This window comes from Phalacrocorax carbo, chromosome 8 (genome assembly GCF_963921805.1).
Source record: "Phalacrocorax carbo chromosome 8, bPhaCar2.1, whole genome shotgun sequence".
Taxonomy (NCBI): Eukaryota; Metazoa; Chordata; class Aves; order Suliformes; family Phalacrocoracidae; genus Phalacrocorax; species Phalacrocorax carbo.
Window position 1 is genome coordinate 10,075,027 of NC_087520.1, and position 19,911 is coordinate 10,094,937.

Consider the following 19,911-nt stretch of genomic DNA (forward strand, 5'->3'; position numbering starts at 1 on the left):
TCCTTAATGTGATTGAACATCCGTATCACAAAAATGGGGATGGGCTGATTTCTAAACTCAGTATTGTAACACTAAGAAAAATTGAGTTTAAAATGGCCTTTACTGACACCTTTGTAAGTGTATGCAAAGCTAAAGAGATTAGTAGGGAAATGCATTTGTCAGTCTCTTCCACAAATATTTTTGTGGGGTGACATCACAGGCCAAGACTTAGAATAAGCCTTACAGGACAGCCTTAGCCAATATGCAAGAGCTCCAGACACTGCAGAGACTGAAAAGTAGTGCTGGAAAATTATTTAAAGGTCTCTTAGTACAAATTTAAGATGTGGGAGGAAAAAAGCTAGCACCAATCCACTAGTCACCTCCACATCTCTCCTCAGAGCAGCGCAAGCCAGCAGAGGACCATGGACCATTCCTTCTTGAGCACTTCCAACCTGGTGATTGCCACGCCATGCTGCGACGTACCACCTGCCTCAAATCAAGCAGGGTCCCTGCCATTTGCTCTCCTGACCCAAACAAAATCCAGCAACATCATTTAACTTAATTTCATTACTTTCATTCTTTACACAGCTGGCTTCCCAATGCCGTAACATGCTTCAAACAGCCAGTTCTCCTTCCGAAGCCTGAATTTTTTATTATTTTTTTTTTTTTAGACACTGATATAAGATTTCTTCTATTTTATATCTTATTTGGTAGAGATAATTTCAAATTTGAACCAACTGAAATCAAACTCTAAGTGTTCCCACCAGTTAGGAAAAATGTTACAAACTTGTTCTCAAACATTCACATGGTTTAAGCCCAAACTCTGGTCTATTTTAGGAAGAGGATTGAGGTAACTTAGAAATTGAACATAAAATTAATCAGGAAAGAAGGAGACACTGAATGAAGAGGTTTTCCCGCACCGGAAAACCTTGTGCATTTCAAGAACTCTCTGCATTGGCATAAAATGAAGTGCTTCACTAGGAACAAGGAAGGAAATAGATTCTTCTGCTGCAAAATAGCCAAAAGCCAAGGGAGCGGAGAGCAATGCAATTCAAACTAAGGCTTTCAAATCAAATTCCTAGCTACAGACTTGTTTGCTTTTCTCATGGAGTCATCTCACCTTAGGCAAATGCATTTCCCCAGGCCCACAGCAACGGACTCCGTAGATCAGCAGCACTGGGTTACTCGGTAAGACTGAGTATGCACACACCATCACACCATGTGATCAGTGCTCCGATTTCCAACAAAACACCAACTAGCCATAAAATTCCCAACTGTTCCCATTATATCACCTAGCTGGAAGCATCTTTTTTCATACAAATATTTGTCAATCACACCGCTATCACAAGGAGCCCACATGAAAATGATTTCAAGCCTCAGCCTACAGTTATACCCTGATCATAAACTCTCAAAAAGCATTTTTTCCCATTTACTCATGCACAGCTGCAGAGAAAATCAACTCAAAGCAAGCAGCGTCCAAGAGGGAGTCCTGCACCAGACGAAGCTCAGAGGTCAGAAGCGTTCACCCAGATGCTTTACAGAGCATTGAGACAGAAGGTTTGTCTCATTCCTTACTTCCCTGCTCCCCCAGAGCAGCCTTCCCCCTTTTTCTCCTGTTCCCCTTCAAGTTACACAGTTTATTTCTTCTGCAAGAGCTAACTTGGTGTGAGTTTTGGCAGTCCTCACTTCATCCCTGAACTTCCTGACCCATAAGATACAGCCTGCTTGGCTTATCAGTATTTATTTCCCACCTACCTCCATTCCTTGCAGGCTTATGTTTAAGTTCCTTCTAGAGCTAGCTGTCCCTAGTTTTTCAGAAAATGGTTATTGGCGGCATTTTGGAGTTGGTAAAAACAAAACAAAAATGAACACACACACCCTTGCACTTTCTAGTCCAGCAGATTTTACTAACCAGTTAGCTCTGCCTCAGGAGCCCTGCAGCAGTGTACACACTCCACCTTGGCTTGTTCTTACAAACGACTCTTTGTAATGGTGTTGGCGCCTAACGAAGGTAACTTCCACCTGTCAGGAAAAGCCCTGTTCCTATGATCTCTCCAAGCTAGCAGCCTCCCCTCCTTTCTCTCCTCTCCCTCTTGAAAATATCTTTCTTACAGTAAAAAAGGTGCATCAGAGATGTTTTCACCTCACCATGCCCCTCTTGCCAGGATGCAGAACTCTCAAGATTGCCTGTGCCCCCCCAGCTTTGAAAACCTTCCCCAGCACAGAACAGTTGCTTTTGGTTCACTCCTGCAGGAATCTTGCAGCATCATTTCTCCTAAAAGAGAGCACATACCTTCCTAGTCCCTTCAGGCTCCTTCCTAGTGCCACATCCATGTTTCCGATCCGCAGTCCTGGCAGACAGCACATTTGTTGTATCTGCTGTGGGCCTGTTGGTTCTTCATGAGCAGTCTCCAGCCACACTTACCTCTTACTGATGTTGGTGTAAATCCATAGGCCTTTCCTCTAGCTTTTGCATTACTAATTAGCTATGAATAATTTAGGGTAGAAATTAAAAGATTCATTGCCAAGAGATCAGTCAGGCTGAGAAACAGCTTCTCAGCATAAGCAGTGAAGGCAAGCCTTATTCTTTTTGTTACTTTTTCAACACCACTTCCTCTATTTATGAAAGTGATGATGTGACATACCATGTGGGACAGCAATGAACTGGAGCCGATGGCCCCTGTGATTCCCTTCTGCCCTGCTGACCTCATGTGAATACTGTAGATGAGCACAAGTTCCTCTCCTCCCTTCCTTGCATTCACCCTGAGGTATCTGTACAGCAGTCACAGCCCCTCCAGCCTTCTTTTCACAAGACCAGCCAAGTCTACCTCTTCTCACCTCCTGTTCCCAGTCCCGTGGGGCACCACTTGCTCCCTAACATGGAAGTGAGGTGACCTTAGACAAAGGAAAAACTTTGTCACCGGTGTGAGGAACTTCTGGGGTCATCCTTCCGCACCCAGGAACAGCAAGCAGGGCTCAGAGTATCCTTCAAGAACATATTCTGCGAATTGAGGGAAAGTCTTTGTTCCACAACACTGAAGAGCACCCCGTAACAGTGCTGCCCAGAAATTTCCCGTTTCCTGCCTCCACAGACCTTTATGTGTGGCTAGAATGGAAACAGTCTAAATGTGTGTGGCCAAGCTTTTAACCTAAATAAAAACATCTTTTTAAGAAAGACTCAATTCCACAGAAATATAGGCATGGAAGAGCAGGATGCAGACCACTAATTAAAAAGAGTGAAAGAGTTAAAGAAAAAATTTCTCACTATTCCTCCCCCTCCCCCACCCCAAACACAGCCAGCTGTTAATAAAAGCTTTGCAATGATCAGTGAAGCATGTGGTACACCTAATTTTCTGATCAACATGTAAGAAAACAAAATTGAGATACAGAATCAAAGGACGGTGCAGCTGATACTCCCATGCTGTCAAGTGAGAAGGAAATAGGTTTGGTTTTTGCTTGGGGGTCAGTAGCAGCAGGCAGCCCATACAGCCTCCAGGAGCAAACAAATGACCTGCCTCAGTGTTCTGCTATCGTTCTCTCTGTATCAGCCAAGATCTCATGGCAAGAACCAGTGGAGGCCAGGAGGTACCACCTCGACACACTGCGTTGAAATGGAAATGGGGGAAGAGAGCGTGCATCGAGTTCCACTGATCTCCGAGGGGAAGAGAAAGCTACTATTGCAGAAGAGCCTCTCAACACATACTTAATTAATGGAATTTCAGTATAAGAATCACATAACCAGGTATAAAAATCTTCAAATGTAATTTATTAAGACATTCAGCTATGTCTGTCAGTCTACATCCAAATTTACTACTAAAAATAAAATAGTATCACATTTCACATTAGGAATACCGACTTTGAAAAACACTTGAGTCAAGCCTATCGTATAAATAAGTGACTAATTTCTCTTCATATCAAAATTCACATAAAAAATTGCCTGCCCCCTACTCCCACCTATTTCCCCACCCCAGTCCCTAGTTCTACTTGAAGCCATGATGCATGTAAAAATTTAAGTATGGACATGTCCTTGTCAAAGAAAAAAGGTGCAAACCTATTAACAGCTTTAAAAGTGGCATTTGCGGAGTCTGATCATACACAATAATGTACTCATTCCCAAAGTGCAAATATCGCCAGAGTTTAATACTGTTTTAATTCAGCTGCAAGAATTAAACATTACACAGCACAGTACTGCAAGGCTCCTATCTGTGCCCTAAAACTCATCCCACTTTCCTCCTGCAAATGGTAGTAGAGGTCGAAGTGTTCATTAGAGCTTTAGTTTACTTCATACAGCCCAGACTGTGCCCATTATTAGCAGAAGTTTCATATACATTAAAATATTGAAGACTCCGTCATAAAAGTCAAGAGTCACTATAGATTACATGAATTCAAATGCAACTGCCCCACCAAGAACACCCAAAGCATACACACGACATATTAAGAGTGCTTCCCTCTTCTTGTAAAATCACTGCTGTTGTACCTTTGATTTTTGCTTATGTGCCATAAAAAAATTTGTCAGCAACCAAAGCTGCGCCTCAGTCAGAGACTAGCAACTCACTGCATTTAACGCCTCTGAGGTACCCTGGGACATGGCTGTACGCTATACCTTCTTCCTGACTAAAACAAAAGTTCTGCCTGTCTCTCTACAACCTCAACAGACCTCTCGTCCCTCTTATCCCTCACCTACGTCTTGAAACACTCTTTCACTGCAATTTCTTTCCAGACATCCTTCCTTTGCCCGCAGTTCAGAGAGCTTCTGGAGTCATTTCTACTACATCTCACTGGAGTTACCACTACCAAGCAGCCCACAAAAATCAGCATGGGAGATTACATTTTGACCAGCATTAACAGCTAAACTTCTTTCACAGCTGTGGAAGAATAGGTTTTCTTCTGAGTCAAACTTGGATCTCTGAAATGTGTTTGTTCCCGCATCATCCTTTGTCACCCTAGAGCTGGACACAAACCCTCGGGTCTTGAGCAGGGCACCCCTCTGGGGCTGCAGTTAGTTCTGCAGCACAAGCTGCTCCCTGGCTGGCCTCACACAGGCCTGTGTCACGGTCCATGCTTTGAGACCCTTCTGCCTCAGCAGAGGCCTCCGGGCTGTCCTGTCCATCAGCCACCTGCCCATTGCTCTTGCTAGGGCTGTCTTTCATACTCAGCCCATTGTCATGTTCAACACCAGGGGGCTCAGCTGCATCTCCAGGTCTGATATTTTGCTCTGCACTAGGATTTGGCTGTTGAACTGGCTCTGGTCCCAGTCCCGGGAGCTGTGAAGGGCTCTTAAGTTGGCAGTGGCACAGAGGGCAGGTTTCTTGCACATACAGCCATTTCTTAAGACAACCCGCATGAAAAAAATGGCTACATGGTGTGATTACAGCAGTTTTCATATCCTGAAAGACAAAAAAAAAAAAGATCATATTATTTGTAATCCCATTCCTTTCCTCTCACCCCATACATCTAATGGGTCCACTAGCCACAGAGGAGACAGAAGTAGTCCACAGGCAAGCAAGAGAATGTTTCTTCCTTCATACCAACAAGCCTCCACATTCAGATACACGCAAAATTCAAACACAGGCCAGGTCTGGCTGTTTATATTACAGGGATTAGAAATTAGGCAAAAAGATTTGTTTGTAAGATATTACTACATTTAAACAAAAGCTTTTGTAGGACACTAGTCACAGGATTAGTTGGCTTAAGAAACAATTGTGCAAGTCAAAGCCAGCACAGTCACAGATACAACGCGTAACAGCAGCAAACCAGAAGTGAAGTAACACCCTAATTCTGTCAGATGAGACCCACATATTGCTAGTCTGGTGTTTCAAACACTGTCATTTAACCTGGCACTGGTATTTTCACTCTTCAGAGTATTTCTATCAAGTCTGGAGTCAATCCAGTTGCACTGCAACTGCCCATTACTAACCCTAGGGTGATTCTTTCACCGTCATACATAACTACAATTTCTACCCAGGAGAAAGAGACCTTGGAGCTAGAGGCGTGATAAAGATATTACTTTCAGCATTAATTTCTAAGGACCTTACATCTTCTGGCTTACATTAGGAAGCCCCTTAACCTTTTGATAATTAGGTTTCTGTTTCAAAACTGACATTGCATATCAGGTGGAAGTAGCAAAGTCTGTAGAGACTGAGCTGCTTCTACGGAATAGTAACAAATCAGCTACTGAGTACACATTAAGTCTTTCAGTAACAAAATCTTCCACTAATGAAGAAAGGGCACATTTTCTGTTACTATTGAGACCAGCTCAACCTGAACAAGAGGCGTTTCAAAGAAGCTCAAGGACACTCTTTGTTGTGTAACTGGTGAAAAAAACAAATGAAAGTTTAAACACATCCAAACTACCTCTTTATTCATAAAAGCTCTCTTGGTGACAGCACTCCAATTTACATGAAGTGGAGAACTGGGGAATTCAGGTAACTTATTGAGCACAATATTTCTCATTAAACATAATTCAAGGAACTTATTTTACTAGATGCAGACTGAACTTGACAGTCTAGAGGCATTTCAAGTCAATCTTTTCACACTTCCATTCTTACCTGGTAGCAGATGGCACAGATATCATTGTGTTGCTCCAACTGCTCTTTTGTGGCAACGGGCAGTGATTTTATCTTATTCACAGCGTCTCTGCGAAGAAGGAAACTTTTCCACCCCAGCTGGGCCCGTAGCCACACGTTGTAGTAGGAGTGAATGAAGATGATCACAGAACCCATCACAGTCCATTCACCAAAGATCGTTTCCGAGACACCGTATGCCACCACACAGAGAGCAACAAGGAATTCCAGCAGCCGATACGTGCCATTTACATAATAAATCACATCATCCATATTTTCCACTGGCTCTTTTCTGAACTCCTCCACCATAAACAAAACATAAATGAAGAGTGTCCCAAGCACCTGTAACACAGCGCAAGACCATGAGCTCAGCATTCAACACTGGACTGGAGCTTAAGTCATTCAGCATTGTCCATCGAGCTCCGCACACACAACACCCCCAATTCAGACAGAGGACAGGCAAGCTCCGAAGTAGTAAAATTGTTGCTGAACTTCAGGACAAATAAAAGTCACCCTTTCTTGCAAAGCATTTAAGCTTTTTCCCAAGTGCTTCCCCGAGTCCAGAAAACGGCTGAGATCATTAAGCAAGAGTGCTGAGCATCATGATGGGTGATTTTATAAATTTAATAATAAAAACCCCAAGTTATAACAAATACTCATAGTACAAAATGTTTCTTGTATTTATAACACTGTGTTTTGAACATCAAATTGCTTTCAAGTAGCCATAGCTAAGTAACAACACATAAATGAGTACTCTGAAAAAAAAAAAAAAAAACCCCACACCTTTTTACTATTATAGGTATGCCCTCAAAAGCCTTCTGGCTTTACAGTTTGAAATAGAACTCCATTCCCCTATGTTCTCAGGCCACCCCTAGGAGCTCCTTAGCCTCAGATACAGAATAAAGAAAGATTTTATATCTTATCTTGTACTTCTGCCCTTCTATCATCCCTGTTCTTTTCTCATCATGTATTTCTCCCCCTAGAGTAACAGGATCACAGTTAATGCAGGGCTTCACAGTTACTACAGGGCTAACAGTCTTACCTGAAGAGAGGTTAGAATACTGCTGGAGATAATGATCAACAGCCAGAAATCCATGTGGAAAAATTGACAAATCATGTAGGCCATGTATGCGGGGAACACAAGCAAGAACAAACAGAGGCTCACTGCTCGGAAGTGCTTCCACAGACTCCTGTGAACAACAGAATAGGTTTTTATTTTTGAAGTCAGATCTGAGTGTCAGAGTAAGAATAGACTGACTGCTGGGTGTAGGCATGTTAGGTGTTTGCTCAAGGCTTTAAGCTGTTGGAAGGAGTTTCCATCATACTTGGGCACAGTCTCATTCCCAGCATGCATGCTTACAACACACAGTGTAAGGAAAGTTCCCTCTCATCTGACTTCCGCTGTTTTCAATACAAAGACAAAGATTATGGGCAAAAATTCACCTACAGTAATTGTCATACTGGATCAAGTCAGTGGTTAGACAAATTAAGTACCTGAGATACTGAATGTTTCAGATGAAAGACTGCTAAAATAAAGACAATTAAATATGCATGTAACTGTTTAACACTTCTCTATATAAACAGAGTTCTTCCAGATTATATACTTACTACAGCTAACTCTCCTGTGTTTTTTTGCTAATATGCATGGGGCAAAGGTATTTCCTTCCCTCACCAGATTTAACCCTTCAGCCTTTAGAAGTACATTCCCTAATTCAGGGATCACAGAAGAAGAAATGTAGCAAGACTTGAACATTCATCTCCGCCAGTCCTTACTCTGCTCCTATCATTTACTTCTTCCTAATCTCCTCCCCAACCCAAACACACCATCAATCTTTTTACACCCACCCATTTGTGAAGGCTTTCAGAATATCTCCAATAATTTACTGTTTTCCTGCAGGAAATATTTTCCTCAGGTTGTATTTTAACCTCCTTTAGCTCTGGAAATGGAATACAGAAAAAGTGAAAGTACTGTGGGGACAGGACGGCAGCAGAAAATGGCTAATTTTATATAGTCTGAAGAAACATCAGAACGCTACTGTGTGGTCTGCAATTCCATGCCTGTGGGTGACTGAGAAAGGGAGAGCTGAAACGGAATTTATCTTGATCCTAGTTGACTTAGAACTGCTTGGGAGATTTGGTAGAAGAGAGCTAAAACTCACTATCACTGCAGACTGCTTGTTTAAGATGGACAATGCTCATATCCTGGCTCTACTCTCTTTCCCTCTGTTACCATATTTGAAGTTAACATTGCTGCAGGCAGAACATGCTGGCTACAAGCAGCCTCTAAGCTAAACAAACTCTCTATGTATAAATAAACCTTCTCTCATTTCTTCACTTACAGGTTACAGAAAGGGAAGAGACACAAGCAATTAACAAAGACACAAACAGATTAATACAAGAACACCAGATACCAATACAGGTCTTCAAAACACAAAATAAACTTAACAACAATCCCACATGATCAGAACATCTGGTACACTAATGTAAGCCTTCCACCTCTCACTTTCTGCCAGTAAACCCTATAATTTTGGGATCACAGCCTCACAAAAAGAATAGGTTTTACAACATATAACACAAGGTCACTCCTAGAAACTTCCCATCCTCAACAGCTGTCTGAGCCCACTGCATTAGTGGGAAACCTACCCAATGGCAGACGAGGTTAAGCAAAACTATTCTGCAAATCCACACAATGGAGTGTGGGTGGGGAGAGCACAGGCACTGGAGTCCTGGATTTGCTTAACTGAAACCACAGTGCACTGATGCTCTTGCTAGGGAGAATAACCACTAAAGAGTGTGACACTCCAGCAGCTGCAGAACAGAATAGTCTTTGCACAGGCTGGATGGACACAGTCCTGAGCAGCAGCAGGTGACCAAAGTCACTCTCATTTGCCAGCATACAGCACAGCAAAAAGTATTACTGTGTGCCCTCAAGGGAGCAGGATAGAGATGGAGAAACTAGAGGATTTAGACTAGAAAAGACATCTGCGTACAGAAGAGAAAGGGTAACTTTACAAGCTAGTAAAATTCCAAATTAGGCCATCAATTACTAGTTTATCACCTCCTAAAACAGCATTGAGTAAGTTTCAGTTTAGGAAACCAGTCTCTTACTTGTCCCTTGAGGCTCCCAGTGCCAAGACAATGGGATCAGCAATTTCCAGCATGGACTGAAGTATGGATGCCACCACAATGAAAAGAATAATACTGAGCAGGAACGCCCGATGCACCACTTGGAGCTCAATCAAACCTGTCTGCACAGCCAGGATCAGGAGTGTGACTCCTTCAGTCATTCCCCTGCAGATCAACACAGTCAAAAGAACAATCACATCTTTCTGTGCGTCAATGTTGGTTCAAAAATACATCTAGAAACACCAGGGAATACGCTGTCTGTCTCTGCCACAACCCTTCAAATGTCACTGGTTTTAGCGTTTACTGATGTCCCTGCTAAGGCTTTAACCAGAAAGGAATGTTTTCAGAAATCCTGAAGTGTTGGGGGTTAGGAACCAGCACATTTCAGAACCCTGCTCCTGACTAGCAGCATGTGGGCTACATCCAGCCCAGCAGACACCACCCAATGACAGAGCACTGCCCCACCCCAGCACAAAGCATCTGAAGGATCCAGATTGTGTCTTAAGAGGAGGAACCCAGCAGCCTCAGTGTTGCCTGCACAAGCCCGAAGCAGCCCTGCTATGTGTAGTCCTACACCTGGGCCCCAGTCAGCCTCATTCCTAGGTGACCATGAAGACCGTCTCCACCCATTATATTTCCCCATGACCACCCTCCTGTCTGTCCTTCGGCCCTACTCAACAACCCACCCAGTGCCCTCTTAGGGCAAATCAGCAGTTTAGCCATTTTTCAGTTTATCCTCTCTGTACCTATACCAAATACAGCTGTCCACTTCTTTTTGGCTTGGAACCGCAGACTGAATTGAGTATCTCTGAGGACCACAGTTTAGCACCAGTATTTGATGCAGTTAAAGTACAGATCACCCAGACTTGCATACTTCCCCAAAAGATGTTTTCAGGTAGACTACTCCCGGGCAACCCCAATTTATACCATTTTCACTTCCACGTCTTGGAATCCAAAATGTAAAATGTTCTTTTACGTATAGTCTGAACTTTCTATAGAGTTAAGGGCTGGAGTAACTGACGGAGGTTGTGTCATCCCTAGGATCCCAATTTCATATTAGACAAGTTGTGTCAAGCATTAAGAAAAGACAGTTTCTATATTTTGGCTATTTCCCATAGTAATTTACAGGCAATCCATACAATGCTGTGTTTTAAGCCTCATAGATTAGTAATGTTTCACACATGACTACAGGATAAATGAGTAAATGGAAATACAAAGTGTTTATATTATTCAAATGTGAAAATTTTCCAGTGACTCATGAAAATGAAAGCACTAAGACAATCAAGCTGTACAATTACAAATCTCAACTAACAGCCCTTAATTTGTTACAGAAATGAACCATCTCCCAAGAAGTCTGCGGCAAGCTTTCACCTCAAAACCTTCCAATACAAACATGGACTGGCATACAAACAGCCTGTCAAGGATACTTGAGTTTGTAAGTTAAAAAATTTCAATGCAACACATATTTCCATATAAATCCCTTTTTGTCTGCTTCTTTTTAGACCCTGGGCGCAACAAGGCACTTACCTGTTCATAGCAGGATCATTCATGAATGCTCGGTAACCCTGCAAGTAAAACTTGCAGAGAGTCAGAACTCCCAAAGCAACAAAAGAGACTGTGAAGACCAAGCCCAGCAGCGAGTATGGAGTGCTACAGCATTCAGCAATACTGGGAAGAGAGAGGGGAAGAGAAACAAAAATAAAAGGTCCATCAATTAAAAGCAATGCGATGAGCTCTCCCCTTGTCCTGTTAACTGTGCAAGCTAGTTTTAAAGCAAAATTGGATCAGTTTAATGAAAATATTAAAAGCTCCGCACCACCATGAAAATCCTCCTATGAACAGAAAAAAAGATGAGAGGCACACTGTTACCGCTTTCCAAGACACAACTTTATCTCAGCTCCCTAGCTAATGCTGCTGCCAGGCTGGAACTAGGGCTGTGCTGTGGTAACTCTCCGGTCCCTCTCCAGCGCTGTGCCACACGGTGGCACTGTCCTGCTTGCATAGGGTTTTCATACCCAAAAGTCAGTTTGACAGCCACAAGGCACCCAGGTTACTTGCTGAAATTTCAGCTAGCTACCAGAGACGCAGAGTTAAAGCAGATGGATTCACTAAGGCACTTTTCACTCAGATCCCTAATAGTGCAAACAAACATAAAACCGATAAATACTATTGGGAGACTGGGGGCTTTTTTGTAGCGTTGACATCACGTTCAGGTAAGCAATACCTGTCTTACAAACAGCTGAGCCAGAAGCAGCAAAATAAGAGAATGAAGGATATTTTTCCTCAGCAGGCTTCTTCCTGTCTCTTGCTACAGCAGTTAAGTCCCAAAGATTGAGACCCCAGATTACATTTGATGATGCTGAGAATAGCTGCACTATTTCAGCTCCCTCACCTTAGGGCTGCTCTTCTACTGATCCTGGCACTGCAATATTTGGAGCAGCCTAAGCCTCAGAGCATACTTTGGCTTATGGAACACGACACAGCCGGAACAAGGGGAGTGCAGTGCAGTGCAAGCCCCAACACTAGGTAAGGACCAGCCATCAGCCAGGGTTTACAAACCTGGAAATCCTCACATACATAATCCAAGGTAATACAGTGATACCCCCATTCATTAAAGAAAAAAAAAAAAAAGAAAAAAATCTTCACTTCTTCACCAGGATAGTCGCCTTGTGAGACAAATTATGATGCTCAAAAACATGTCATGCTAATTAACTGACTGGAGAGTGAACTAGTCCAGCATTCTGACACAACAAAAGAGTTTTGAGGAAGCATATGCTTCAAAAATAAACAAAGCTGGTCCAAAAGACATTTACTTTGTCTCTTTTAATGATTACTTTAACCGGATATCTCCTTTGAAAGCAATTCAAGGCAGAAAAAGCTGATGTGTTTACATACAGTACTTTCAGTGCTTCTGGTAAGCCTTCCATTCTGCCTGTTTACCATGCTAAGCAGGGCTGAAAGAGGTTTTAAATGTTCCTGCTGGTCAAGGTAGTAAGAAACACAGTATTTAAAGCAGCTATTTCTGTAGGATATTTGAGGAACTCTAGTTTTGCTTCAAAATAATCAGAAATCAAGAATCCTTACTCTTCTGCCTGATGCCCAGTCCTTTTTTGTCAGAGTAATTTTAGTACCCTTCTTAAACTTATTTCCAGATAATCTACTATGCAAGGGTCCCAGAGGAGCTTAAGAGCTCAAAGAGAAACCTGGGGAGCTTTCAGTGTTACGTTTATGTGTCAAGCACAAGTTTATAAATTGTCCCAGAGAACTGAACTCTTCAAGGCTTCTCAAAAATCACAGCAGTTACATACGCATGCAAAAGATTGAGAGGAACAAGGACAATGAAAGGTACAGAAGAGGAGGGAGTGGCTGGAGAGCTGCCTGGAGGAAAAGGACCTGGGGGTGTTGGCTGACAGCTGGCTGAACGTGAGCCGGCAGTGTGCTCAGGTGGCCAAGAAGGCCAATGGCATCCTGGCTTGTATCAGGAATAGTGTGGCCAGCAGGAGCAGGGAGGTGATAGTGCCCCTGTACTCGGCACTGGTGAGGCCGCACCTCAAGTACTGTGTGCAGTTTTGGGCCCCTCAGTACAGGAAGGACATTGAGGTGCTGGAGCGTGTCTAGAGAAGGGCAACGAAGCTGGTGAAGGGTCTGGAGAACAAGTCTTATGAGTAGCGGCTGAGGGAATTGGGGTTGTTTAGTCTGGAGGAGGCTGAGGGGAGACCTTATCGCTCTCTACAACTACCTGAGAGGAGGTTGTAGCAAGGCGGGGGTCGGTCTCTTCTCCCTAGTAACAAGCGATAGGACAAGAAGAAATGGCCTCAAGCTGCGCCAGGGGAAGTTTAGGTTGGATATTAGGAAAAACTTCTTCACCGAAAGGGTTGTCAGGCATTGGAACAGGCTGCGCAGTGAAATGGTTGAGTCACCATCCCTGGAGGTATTTAAAAGAAGGGCAGACGTGGTGCTTGAGGATATGGTTTAGTGGTGGACTTGGCAGTGATAGGTTAGCGGTTGGACTCCATGATCTTAAGGGTCTTTTACAACCTTAACGATTCTATGATTCTATGATTCTAAGAGGTTTTAAACAGCAAATATGCACGCAAGAGCTTTCCAGTCTGAGAAAAAAACAGACTTATGATACTCTCAATTTTAAAGAAAAGAACAAAACTGTTTGGTCTTCCCCACGCCCAATACATTAATTGAGAGGCACTGAATGCAACTATATGGATTCAAACAATCAAAGTGGATTTTTCATCACACAGACCAAGTTCAGCTGTGAAACTCCTTGCCCCAGGATCTTTCAAATAACACAAGTGTACGTGGGTTCAAGGGCAGAAAGTACAAAGTGACGTAAGAGGAATCTTTTAAGGGTTACTGAATACATATTAACCATATCCACTAATGCAGCCAGACAGCTGAAGTTGGATGCAGGACTTGAAGAGTACTAGGAAGCATTCTGTTTGCCATATTATGGGTTAGTGTCTTTCCAGGTACCCATCTGCAGCCACTGCTGGAAACCAGATCCTAGGCTAGATGAATACTTGGTCTGAACCAGTACAGCCACTCTGACGTTCTGATAAAAATGGGACACAGCTATTCTGCACCCCTCAATTGCTCTCACCTGAATTCCAGTTACACTATTTTAAGCTATCATTACACTTAAAAGCCACAGATGCAGAATTCACTCACTTTCATGGATGAACACATCTTTTCTTCCATTTTGTTGAACAGCCAGCACTACCTTATTAACTGGCCTGACAAGGTATTTCAGCTCCCTCCTAAGGGGTAAGAGACTGTTAGTGGTACTACCTGAGTTTCTGTTTTTAAGGTGAATAAACATTTATAATTTTTCTACCATGACAGAGCTGAGAACACTGAGAACATTTACGTAGTTTTACTGTTCGTTTTTTAATTGCAGGGAGAACTTCAGAGATCAATTGGTATTCATTCACTCCTAGATCAAGCCAATGAAGTCTGCAAAGCAAGTTCCCTGTTTTGCCAAGAATAGAAGAAGTATAGAAATTTGGTGTACGAATAAACTAAAATTTATTTACAAGAAAAAAGGATCGTTTCCCCCACCTCTGCTAAATGCAGTACTCTATTGTAACAAAACTAAAATTGCAGCAAAGATGAACAGGAGCTAAAACTTCAGACACCTATGGCATCGTTAACAACCAGGTAACATAGTCAGTGCTTTTACATAATGTAGTATAACACTGGAAGCTATTTTAATACTATATGCAATAAAATCCCTGGCACTTCTCCTTAATGATAATGAATTTTGACAGCTTACACTATGGCAGCATAGATAGATATATATACACACACAGAGAGACAAGAAAAAAGTAAGCCGTTGGAAAGTCTGATTGGAAAACTGTAGTGATAAGCAAGTTAACTCAAACCAGTTGCTACCCAAACAGCAGAACTAGCGATGTATGGTCTCTAAAGACTATCACAGAATATGTCCAATGCTACCTGTGTGCTTAGACAAATATTACCTCTTTTCTCCCCATTCCAGTACTTCACTATCTAATTTGCCTAACCCACCTTCTGCAACACACCCAGTTCCTCTCTGCCCTACACTCCCACTCCCTTTTGTATGCTGTAATTTCTAGTCAAACAACAGCCACCAAAGGCACATAGGTCCCAGCCAGAAGAATCCCTCAAATGATGCCTTTTTCTCATTACCGGCACTAGCACAGGCCTCTCTCCTTTATCTTACAAGTAGTTTTTACAAAGCTTTTAGGAATTTGGTGTCTTTAACATTTTTACACCTCTGCTAAATTAGTCACTGGGCTCAAACTTTGGCATTTGGGTACTTCAGCTGCTTGGATGAACCCAAGAACATGTCCCACACTGGAATGATGGAACAACACATACACAGCTCAGGAAGCAACACACTTATTCATAAGGTGTATCAGTTGGACTGAACTTCAGCTGAAATATCTCAGACTTAAAACCAATTTGTATACTAAGAACAACTTCTGGACCAAAGCTCTAACTATAGCTATTCCCTCAAAGTAATATTTTGCTTTCTTTGGGAATTCTCCCACAGTTCTACTGATGCTGTCTGTTCTGAATGGGATGCATGCCTCTGAAGGATAAGCTTAGCAGGGTTTACATACACGGTCACTGTAATAAGGACAACTATTTGTTGGGTATCCAAATGCAATAAAGTCAACCGACATACCCAGTCTCCTTAAAAGAGCACAAACATTCATTTCAGCAGACAGTCAAAACAGAAAACTGACTCTCTACAGACTAGTTAATTACCTTGTCAAGAAGAGGAAGAGGAGCCTCTCTCTTGAGGCAGGCTGGTCCCGTGTACTGAAATAGGAATAGATCTGAAGAGCAAATAAGACAAGCCAAAACACCATGAAAAGAACTGGGACGACCAATTGGTTCCACAGAGACATCCCCAGCGCCAGGAGACCATACACCTCCACCACCTGGGCAAGACAGAAAAATGCAGCTTGTTATTGTTCACAGCACCTGTGATTTAATAACAAAAGGATAATCAACAACATAGCCACAAGGAAGCTAAGGATAATGCACATGGCATTAGCCATCCCAAAGGAAAAGAAGTAGTACATCAGACTACAATTTGACATAGGGAGAGCCCAGGTTCAGCAGTGACACGTTACCACTGTCTGTCGTGAAGTAGAAGTACCTGACCATGCCTCAAGCTGTCAGAGCAGATGAATGCCCCTTCCTATGAATAACTGGCTCAGAGCTGCTGACTGCAGCCCACTCACAGCCAGAGGGGCGAGGGCACGTGCCTCCAGTTCATGCACAACCCTCTCAGACCTTTTTGCCCAGCTGAAGTCACAGCAATGTTGTTTTCTCTGTAGCTACTGCCAAGTCACTGCACACACTAGATATTGAAATATGAGCCACATCACTCCAGCACAGCAAATATGCTTTGCTGACCTGTTTTTAAGGAAAAACGTAATATCTCAGATGCTTTGCTGACCTGTTTTTAAGGAAAAACGTAATATCTCAGACTTTTATGTTTAAGTATCTCAAAAAAGGGGATGTACCAGACTTCTGACTGCTCCTAATCCACCAAGTGTTTTGAAATTTGTGCTTAAGAGTTATTTCAGAAGACACTGAAAGCTCAAATTACTTCTTGTGTATTGCAAAGACTAAGTTACAATGCAGTCATTTCCAAGAAGCTGGAAATTCATATAGCTGGACTTAATACAAAAGGTCAGAAGGAAATCACTCATAACTACTATTTCCTCATCATCTGCTTCCCCCAATGACATACAATCCATAATGGCTAGTAAATTTTAGCAAACACTAAAAAAGCTGTCCCCTTGGTCTTTCATGACAAGCATGAGGGATGTTACATTCATGGAACCTGCTGCGGTATGTACTGTGGCTGATCGACAAGCAATATGCTGCTGGCAGGGACACGGTGCCAGGCTCCGCTTCTAGCTTTGCACGCAGACTTGTGAAGGCAGTGCATCTGCCCTCAGGAGACTCCCATGGCCTCTCCCCCTTGGCCAGGGACCAACGCAAACAATCCTATGCAGCTCCTGGCAGAGTACTCTATCACATCGGAAAAGGGTTGTGCTACGCTCATAATGTAGATTCATAACCATGAGATTTTCTGGCATCTTCTGCTGCCAGTAAGCATCCAAGGTTCTGGACCTGCTTTTAAGTTATACCATTAGCCACAGTGAAATACACACACACACACACAGCTGCCTTGGCCTGTTAGGGCTGCTTCCCCTATGGTGCTGTGTTCAGGAAACGCTCCTGTTAACATCCCAATATTTACTAAGTTTTGTCACTGATACCAAAACGGCAATCAAATCCAGCCTAAAATAGCAATAAACTCAAGCACCAGGATGTGTGTTCACTGAAAACTAGCAACTGCACAAAGTTATAGTGATGGAAATACAAGCAGGAAAATATTCAAGCCAAAATGGCAACAACCTCCACTTGAATAAGCATACTAAGCTTGATTTGTAGTGGAATTGAAACCAGTTATACAAGTACACTATAAGCCAATGATTTTTCTGTTCCATTTCAGAAACGCACGCAAAGAATAGCAAGCTCTTCACAAACAAAAATCCTGTTTTCCCATATTGTCAATACAATGCAAAACCACTAACACACAACTTCTCATTCCAACCCACTCTCTACTACATGCATTTAGAAAAGCAGCGTACAACACTATTATAAATCCAGTGCCACAATATGAAGCTTCTGCCATTTTCTCTGTACTCCCAGGGAAAAAACTTTATGTCGTCTGCCTAAAAAGTCAGCAGAAAAAGTATGATCAGTGTCTAAAGGCCATATACAAGGAATACTTCCTCCTCCTGACTACAACACTGTAATACAGCCTGGCATGCAAAGATTTGAAATACTGGGGGGTGGGAAGAGACACGCAATCCTAGAGAGGGAGACTTGTGTAACAGCTATATTTAGAATACTATTCGGGGGGGGGGGGGGGGGGAAGAATCAGCAGGAAACAACTATTTCCCCCCTCATCCCAGAATGTATTTGCAATTAAAACATTCATAACATTAAGTGTTTTAAACATAAGTGTCTAATAAAAAATGGATACACAATTCTCAAATCCAAATCCAATCTGAATTTTACTTCAGGAAGCTGAACTCAGCATCTGTTCATGGAAAATTGATGTGCTCGTGCCAACCTCTTGCAAGTCTTTGAGCTGTACAAAGACGTGCAACTGTTCTACCCCAAATGTTACTACTGTAAGTAAACAGTAAGTATGACTTTCCTATTCTCACTGGAAAACAAGGATATTGCAAGCTTTGCTAGTTAGCTACCGAATTAGTTTTTTATCAGCAAATCTACAAGCTAGTTACAGACGAGATCAGACCATGCTAGGTGCTGTACAAACAGAGAAGGATAATCCTGCTCTAAAGACCAATTATATACAAAATAAATAACCAGACTGTAACAATCAACATGACAGGCTGAGACCTTGGCACACCAGACACCTACTGCTGCCAAGTTTTTATTTGTGTATGACAGATATGACAGCAAAGATGAGCTTTAAAGAGGGCTTTGAAAGAGCTTAACAAGTTAGTTTTCAGACAGCTTCTGTGCTGAAGAGCAGAAGACAGAGAACCAGTGGCTTGGTTTGAAAAAAATCCAGCAAGTAGTGAGAGCTGAAATAGCAAGTCAGAAGTCAAGCAAGAATCAATCTTTTTATATGGAAAAATACAGAAGGATGCATATACATGTATATTTTATTTTTATATAAAAATGTGAGGTGTGATGTTTCTGTACCACTAACAAAGTGTCTTTTCAACAGAATATGTATCAGATGTCCAAGTATTAACAACATGGATACGTCAGATCAGTCTGTTTCTGCTCCTTGGTTAGAGGTCTCAGCAATGCTGCTGAGAAAGTAAGAAGGAAGTAAATACTACACACCTTTCAAATCATTGTCTGCAAATTACAAGTCACTAAGTTTGTGATCATTACAGTCAAAATCAGCTTGAGTGTTACTCCCAGTTTAACACTGCTATAACAACAAATGCTTTTCATATGGAAGGCATTTCTTGAAATGAACAGCTACTACAATTAATGCATGCAGGGGATGACCTTGCTCACTTCATGAGGCTGTAAATAAACTCCATTCTGCCACAACCTTGTCTTTTATCCTGGATTTGGAAAGGACTAAGCAAAGTCCAAGCAAAGTGGACATGCTCAGCTGACCAGCAGCATAATTCAGGCTAACGTCTTAACTGCTCACCGATACCAATAAGTTACTATAAAGAAAGATGATGCTATGGATAGGAACGTATTTGGTTTGCTAAGAGAGCATGAGTTAACACAGACACAGTTGCACAGAAGACAGCCAAAGTATTTTTTTTTTTTTATTTCCTTCCTGCAAAAAAGGCTCAGACCAAGGGAAATAAAATGGTTATATTCACTGTCTTACCTGGACAAGCTCCCTGTATGCAGATTTCGCCAAGTTATAGGGCACCAGAAGATTTGATGCCAGAAAGTAGAGAACTTCCAAACCAGTGAAAATCGTGGCAAATTTGTTGATGACGACAATGGTTTCCAAAGGGACCAGGCAAAGTCGCGCCAGCAGAGGGAGCATGTGAGCAGAGAAAAGCCAGATCTGTTTTGTTTTCATGACGCAGGAGCAGAGCGTACATACCACCAGCTGACCTGAAAACGGGACACAGGATTTTATAATCAAGCTCAGTATCCCCTTCAGGAAAAAACGTATTTTAATATATTATCTTTCCATAAC

At 42.3% G+C, this 19,911-nt stretch overlaps 1 protein-coding gene across 4 annotated transcripts in view; it reads right to left on the minus strand.

Annotated features, from left to right (window-relative positions):
• Positions 1-3,724: 3,724 nt before the first annotated feature.
• The window catches only part of RNF145 (ring finger protein 145), a 47,868-nt gene continuing 31,681 nt past the window's right edge, over positions 3,725-19,911 (minus strand). For all 4 annotated transcript variants that reach the window (XM_064458573.1, XM_064458572.1, XM_064458574.1 and 1 more), the window contains exons 5-11: positions 19,591-19,826; positions 15,936-16,111; positions 11,196-11,336; positions 9,651-9,833; positions 7,585-7,732; positions 6,528-6,884; positions 3,725-5,366 (exon numbers count right to left, since the gene is read on the minus strand). In XM_064458573.1, the coding sequence (XP_064314643.1) occupies positions 4,923-5,366; positions 6,528-6,884; positions 7,585-7,732; positions 9,651-9,833; positions 11,196-11,336; positions 15,936-16,111; positions 19,591-19,826 (1,685 nt within the window). In that variant the 3' untranslated portion in view covers positions 3,725-4,922. The remainder of the gene's footprint in view (positions 5,367-6,527; positions 6,885-7,584; positions 7,733-9,650; positions 9,834-11,195; positions 11,337-15,935; positions 16,112-19,590; positions 19,827-19,911) is intronic.